The sequence below is a fragment of the Marmota monax genome, unplaced genomic scaffold (genome assembly GCF_021218885.2).
Source record: "Marmota monax isolate L192 unplaced genomic scaffold, Marmota_monax_Labrador192_F-V1.1 WCK01_AAM20220418_F8-fsc00019, whole genome shotgun sequence".
Classification (NCBI taxonomy): domain Eukaryota; kingdom Metazoa; phylum Chordata; class Mammalia; order Rodentia; family Sciuridae; genus Marmota; species Marmota monax.
Window position 1 is genome coordinate 336294 of NW_026695242.1, and position 7230 is coordinate 343523.

General features: G+C 53.3%; 1 protein-coding gene across 1 annotated transcript; it reads right to left on the minus strand.

The window, feature by feature from the left end:
• Positions 1–214: 214 nt before the first annotated feature.
• Positions 215–6925, minus strand: Ppif (peptidylprolyl isomerase F). Its single transcript, XM_046419620.1, has 6 exons — positions 6650–6925; positions 5328–5358; positions 4726–4814; positions 2964–3060; positions 2398–2473; positions 215–1191 (listed from the first exon to the last, which is right to left on the minus strand). Exons 1-6 carry the CDS (start codon positions 6842–6844, stop codon positions 1056–1058), a joined length of 624 nt encoding a protein of 207 aa, XP_046275576.1. The 5' UTR covers positions 6845–6925; the 3' UTR covers positions 215–1055.
• Between the last annotated feature and the right edge of the window lie 305 nt (positions 6926–7230).

A 7230-nucleotide genomic window follows, 5' to 3' on the forward strand; every position in this document is an offset into this window, starting at 1 on the left:
CTCAGGAGGCTGAGCTAGGAGCATCATGAATTCAAAGTCCGCCTCAGCAACAGCAAGGTGCTAAGCACCTGTCTCTAAATAAAATATAAAATAGGGCTGGGGATGTGGCTCAGTGGTTGAGTGCCCTGAGTTCAATCCTTGGTAACCACCGCCCTCAAATTTTTTTTTTTTTTTTTTTTGCTTCAATTTCTTTCTAAATCCACAGACACCAGTCTTTTGTAGAAAATAGGATTTATTATCACATTTAAGGTGAACACTGAATGTTCTAGAAATCTTTTATATACATCATCAGTAGTTTCAATTTATTCAACACACATAAAAAGCAAAGCCCACCAGGAAATACTTTCCTCCTGAGGACAGGGCACTTACAAGCCACTTCCATTTTTGACAGTGATTCACATTGACTTGGCACAGCTAGCAATAGGTTTGTTCCCAGAGTCACTTGCTTCCACCTGCAGACCCTCCTCAAAAATGAGAGCAGCAAACCAACAGGATTCACAGTGATGGAAGGAAAGGCATCTTGGGAGCTTCTACAAAAGCCCTGAGTTATGTCTCAAAGGTCAGGCTCTCAGGTTCTGAGTCCTGTGCCACCAACTCAGTCACATCACAGCATGATATAGTGTCACAGCTTCATTTCTAGGCAATTTTATAAAATTATTACAATTAGGAAGACAACATTGAACAGGTATCATAGCCCTTTTGCAGCAAGTGGTTGTCCCCCAGGTCAAGGATAAGGTAGAAACCTTCACTGGACGCTGACCTGTCACCACCACCACCCATGACACAGATGAACTTGGGCTGGGCGATCATCAGCAATGCTTGATGAGGGGTGTGTGGCCTGATGTCATATTAGATGCCCAGAAATGGGGTCGTGAGGGGGAACATCAGGAGAGTACCCTGGGGTCCTGCGGAGGGGTGTGTCCCCAAGCCTTCCTCAAGCTCACACATAATGACAGCGGAGCCAGCACTGGCAGCTCTTTGGGGCACCTCCGCTAAGAGCCCTGGGCAGTAACCTGGGCAAGTCCTAGCTGCCGTCCCAGCACCTTGGCTGCGGGTTAGCTCAGCTGGCCACAGTCTGTGATGACAATCTTCTTGGATGTCTTCCCACTCTTAGAACCAAAAGATTCAATTTTCTTCACAACGTCCATGCCCTCTTTGACGTGGCCGAACACAACATGCTTGCCATCCAGCCTGGGGTGCGGGACAAGCAGACACAAGAATAGCACAATGTCACTCAACAGCCCAGCCACTCAGTCATGGGAACATCTGCCAATTCTGATAGACCCCACTGATTCACTCCTGATGCCCCCAAACCCTGCTGAGCTCCCCCAACACAGTCCAGCAGTTGCCCAGTTCCCAAGACAGGTTCTGCCACACACACTGAGACCTTGCCTCAGGCCACTTGGCCTGAACCCTGGTAACCTGGTCTATGATAAGTGAGCTGTCTGTGACAAGTGTTCTGCCCGGGGAGATGATGGGATATTGAACTACACTGAAGTAAGATGTCTACACAAGGGAACCTCTTTCACAGTCAGGAACTGTGAAACGAGAGCCAACATAACAGGTGTGGAGGGACACAGAAGCCCTGAGCAACTCTTGATTTGAGAAAGTTCCAAGAATGTGAAAGGCACTTAGTCCTGCTCCAGTGAAGTCAAGAGTGTAACAGCCAAAGGTGGAAGTGGAATGCCCATTAAAGGCTCCATGGAAGGAGAGAAGACGGGCAGCAAGACAGACCGCCCAGCCCTGATGTCCCATCTTTCTTGATTGAAAGGGAGAGACTAGGAGGTGTGCATCCCACCTAGGAAATCCTGGAAATGAGCTTAAGTCTTGGCTCCCAGCCAGCTGTTGGGCCCCCAATCCCAGTGGCCCAGGGCTAGAACACTAGGGACTCCGAACAAAGAAACTTATCTCTTAATAGAAGATTTGTCAGGGAAAAGACATCCCCGGAGCCCACAGGCATGTGGGAAAGGGGGCCAGAAGGGAGTTATCTACAGGCCTGAGCTAACACAGGGCTCGATGAAAACCTGCCATGAAATCCAACCATCTACTGTGGTGTTTTCCAAGGTACAGCCCATGATGAGGAGTGGTGGCTTGGACTAAACCAGGGGGGAACCTGCTTCTACTCAGGCCAAGGTGAGCGCTGCTGGCTGCGGCATTTTCCAAGAGTGTGTGGCAGAGAAACCCTCTTGTGTGTGGGCGCAAGATGCACAGCAATGACAGAAGTCTGATTATGACAGAGTTGTAGGACAACCCGAATTCTCCCTCAATCCTTTCACTAACTCTCTCATATAGACACACAGGAGAGGGCTAGTGTCCCAGATGGGACATGCACAAAGTCTCCTCCCTCCCTCCATAAGGGCATCCCTCACCCCAGAGGGCCTGGGGTGGGGAACTCACCAGTCTGTCTTTATGGTGCAAATGAAGAACTGGGAGCCATTGGTGTTGGGGCCTGCATTTGCCATGGACAGAACACCTGTCAAAACAAGCAGAGGTGAGCCACAACACCCCAGGGGGCATCTCACTAGGAAGCCATTCAGAAGAGACAATGGCTTAAACCACATCAAGGACGTCTGAGTCTGCGGATCAGAAAACCAGAAGAGAAGCAGGCCCAACATGTCTGCCCTTGCTGCCTTCAAGGAAAGGGCCTTGGGGAAGCTCTCAATGAAAGAGCTGAGCAGGATCCCCAGTCCTGACTTCTAGACTTTTCCACACTCCACCATGGTCTCTCAGGGGATAACATGCAGGGTTTCTGCTTAAAGGCCCTCCCCATCCAGGTTCCCAAAGGGAAGGTGGTATTCCAAAGTCAGAACCTGGAAGGAGAAAACTCCAGGAAAACCCAACGGGCCAGAGTGCTAAGCCACCCCAGGGGACGCTGAAGGAAGGGAGGGGCACCCTGAGATCAGACTGCAGCCTCCTGGGGCCGCAACTGGGAGCTTAGAGAGGAGGACAGCAGTGCCACTCACCTGGCCCCACATGCTTCAGCGTGAAGTTCTCGTCAGGAAAGCGGCTCCCGTAGATGGACTTGCCCCCAGTGCCATTGTGGTTGGTGAAGTCACCTGCCTGCACAAAAGCACCCTCTAAGTGGTCCCATACCAAGCTGGCGGGAGATGGTTCTCTGGCACTGCCAGCAGCCCCCAACCCACTCAGGGCCCCCCCAGCCTGATAGGCATCCAGTGAAATGAGGACTAGTAAAATAATGAGGAAAATGAGCAAAAATAAAGTATAGTTAAGTATTTTCTGTTATAACAACGACCCTTGAACAGTGAGCTTTTTTTTTTTTTTGTCTGAGGTAATTTGTAAGTAATCCTCCAATGAACCATTCTGGACTGTTTCTTAGTGACCCAGGATTTTCAACATACAGCTCTTAGAGGGTAACAAGGAAGTAGCCAGAGGCCATGTTCCTGAGTGTGGTCTAGGGGAACAGCAGCTGGCCGGGGTCAGTTCCTGAGGCTAATCACATTCCCTGTCCTGGCTTCATGTCCAGGGGTGCTGTTTGGAACACCCAGAACAGGGTCCCCCAGGGCTGGCATCCTTCCTCAGAGATTGCCTAAGATCCAGGACTTCCTTGGAGTGCTCTGACCAGAATAATCATGTGCCAGTCTCTGGCCATGGCCACACTGCAGTTTTCCTGAGATGTGATACTCAGGTGAACCAAACAACCTACCCAGTCCAGCTAAAGCATCCACAGATGCCTGGCAGGTGTCCCCAGACATCAGGTCTGGGTCTCTGAGGGCCATTACCTCATGCCACAGAAAGCTCTCCAAATTTGGAAGTCCTTATCTTGACTCAGGATAGCCACCTTAGCTCCTGCTTCACCCCTCAGCCAAAGGAAGAACTGTAAGCTCTGCAGCAGAAAGGCCAAAGGGCTGGGCCCAGCTGGGCCCACAGCCACAGCCCTGTCTGCCCTTTTCTGCCCTCACCCCATTCAACACATATATAGGCATCACACAATGCCAGGAGCATCGGCCCCAATCCACTGCCAGCCACTGGGTCAGGGTGGAGGGAATGGGGATGGAATTCTGGGCAAAATTTCAGAAAAATCACACCATCCATGCCCCTGCCTTTAGGCTCCGCTGGCCCCAGGACATTAACCCCTGACTTTGAAGGTCTGCCAAAGAGAAGGCAATCCCAACACTGCCCAGGTCCTGACCCCTGGGAAGTTCTTGCTGCCAACCCTAATCCCCAAGCCTCTGACACAGCAATACTAACTCTTTTGAAAAATGAGTAAGACATATTACTAAAAAGCACATTCACTTAACAGAGAAAAATGTCCTTCATGGAACAGAAGCTCCAAGTTCAGGCATGCACATTCCTCTCTGCACCCTGTCTTCCTCCTCCTACCTCTTTCTCTCCATCCCCTTTGTCCAGTGTTCAAGGTATTATGCAAAAGGAGAAGGCCAGGGACTGCTGCCCCTTCAAAGCCTTAAGGTCCATTCCCTGTGCGCATCCATACCCCAACCCAGCTTGTCCCTTGAAGCCATTAATCTCCCTATGCAGCTAGGCAAGGCCATCCTGCCACTGGCCCCATTGCCTAATTTCTGGGGCAGGCAAGGGTCATAGCAACCCGGACAAGCTGTGGCCTGTCAGGGTGAAAGGACAAGGCAAGAGGGCAATGAGAAGAGCCCTCTGCCCCTGACCTTCTACAACTGGCACCCACACTATTAATGTTTACAATAATCCTTGGAGGCAGCTCCACATGCAAAGAGGCACAGAGGGCTGTGTTACCTGGCACATGAAGGAAGGAATCACCCTGTGGAAGGTCGAGCCTTTGTAGCCGAAGCCCTTCTCACCAGTGCACAGGGCTCTGAAGTTCTCTGAGGGGTAGAGGGAGAGGCAGGTCAACCAGACGAGTCCCCAAGCTCAGGGACCAGCAGCCTTGGGTCCCCCAGGAGGTGAGCTGGAGATTGGCAGACCCTGGCCCACTTCCTGGATCTGCTCTGCCTGATTCACCTATGACTGGGACAAGTCACTTCCCTCTCTAACCCCAGTACCCAAACATGTGACAAGAGTATACAGTCCTGGCTAAGCTAACCAGGTCACAGGGACAAGGAATCCCAGGGCTGTGGGCACATTGGGCAGAAGGGAGGAGTTGTCTCTGGGAATTTACATGTGCCTTCCACTGGTTCTGAGGGTCTCAGCTACTACCAGACAGGCGGGCAGAGCCAACATGAGGCTCAGAGAGAAAGAAGGTCACCCCATGGCACCCAGCAGCTGAGCTTAAAGTGGAACTCCCACCTGATCATGGTTTCTGAGCCAAAACACTTCCCACCAGCCCACAGGACTTACTTCACCTACTCCCTTCCATCTGGACACTAAGTTGCCCTTACCTGCTGTTTTTGGTACAACATCTGCTTTTAGCTATGGGGAGAGAAGAGGGACAAAAGAAGATAGTTAGTCCAGAGGTAGGCGCAGAAAGGAGCCTCCTCACCACCCTAATCCCACAGTGGCCAAGGAAGTGTGAGAAAGAACCACATGGCCATTCCACTCCTGTTACTCCAACCCTCCCTCCAGGAGGCAGCCTAAGCAGTTATCATTTCTGGCAGCCACTTCCTGAACCCAGGGCTGGGAGAAGGCAGCCTCAGTTTCCTAATTTATCAGAAGGGACTAACAATATCACCCTGGCCCACTTCCCACTTCCGGGGCAGAACTGACAGAGGGACTGGCCCCAAACAGTCAGAGACTCAGGGCCTAGACTAGGAAGATGCCAGTCCAAGCTCCTGGATGCACAGATGGGAAACTGAGGCCCAGAGAAAGGCAGGAAGGTATGGGTAAGGAAGGGAGGTTGGAGCTCCACCCAAGGAGGCCGCTTGCCTCTCAGCTTCAAAGATCATTCTTACAGTAAATGAGGGCAGGGAGGATACTCCCCATTTCCCAAAAGAGAAATAAATAAATAAATACCAAGGATTCCCAGGAAACCAGATAATCCATACTAACTGACCCCTTTATTCAAAGTGGGGATAGGCTAGGGCTTCCTCTCCATTACTCTGTAGATCATGTGTTTCTTGCTTCTGAAAGGGAGAGAGGCAGGTGCTGAGTGTCCACTCCTAGAAGGAGGCTAGGACTGGGACTCCAGGCACACTGCCCCATTCTCAGGAGCGCCATCCCGAGTTCACCCGGTGGTCCGGCCCTGGCCTGCTGGGCACTCACCACCCAGAAGAGGAGGGTCACGGCCTAAGCCACTTCTCCCTTCCATTACCCAGCACCCCGCGCCTCGAGTGTGGGCGGGACGGCTGCACAGACCCAGGGAGCACCTGGTGTTATGCAAGGGCTGCCACGTGAGCGCCCAGCGGGCCTGCGGCCGGTACCAGACCGACACCTAGAAGCTCAGCGCACAGACCCGGGCCTAATGGGCCTCGGCACCCCTCCCCCAGCCCGCCGGCAGCGTGGCGCTGGGCCTTCACCCTCTACAGGCTGACCTTGAGCTTCGACCTCCCTACAGGTCTTTCCTAACGCTTCCACAATTCCGCGGGAGGCTGCATGAGACTAAGCTGATATACCTTCTCAGAGAGGGGGAAACTGAGGTCCAGGGCCCGGAGGTGGGAGGCTCAAGGTCATCAAGCGCGCCAGGCACAGCAGAGGGCCGGGGTCCAGGGCTGCCCCAGGACGATCCCGCAAGCCCAGGCCAGCCCTGTCGGGGCGAGTGGCTTACCTCCAGCACCACGCGGCCGAGTGGCTGCCCATCGGCGCCGACATCCAGGTACACAAGCGGGTTCCCGGAGGAGGAAGAGGGTGGGTTGTGGGCGCCGCCGGTGCTGCAGGTGCGGGCAGCCGAGAGGCGCAGCGGCGCGGAGCGAGGGACCGGGAGCAGGCCAAACAGGCGGGAGCCGCAACGCAGCGCCAACATTGCGGGCGCGATTGGGGCGGGAAGCGATGCGAGAGAAGACTACGGCAGCAGAGGTCACACTCCCAGGAAGCGATCCTCGATGACCGCGCGCCGCCACTTTTATTGGCCCGGCCGGCTTCGAGGCTCCGCCTCCGTCACACCCCCTCCAGGCTTGTCCGCGGGCGACCCCTACTGGCCACATAGGACGGGGCAGCCAGTTCGTGGAGCTGAGGAGCTTCAAGTCTCTTGCACGACCATGCAGCTCCATTTTTATGAGGATCTCAATAGATTTTTAAAATTTCCTATTTTAAAAGGAAAAAATCCGGGATGGGGTTGTGGCTCAGTGGTAGAGTGCTTGTCTAGCATGCATGAGGCACTGGGTTCGATCCTCAGCACCACATAAAAAT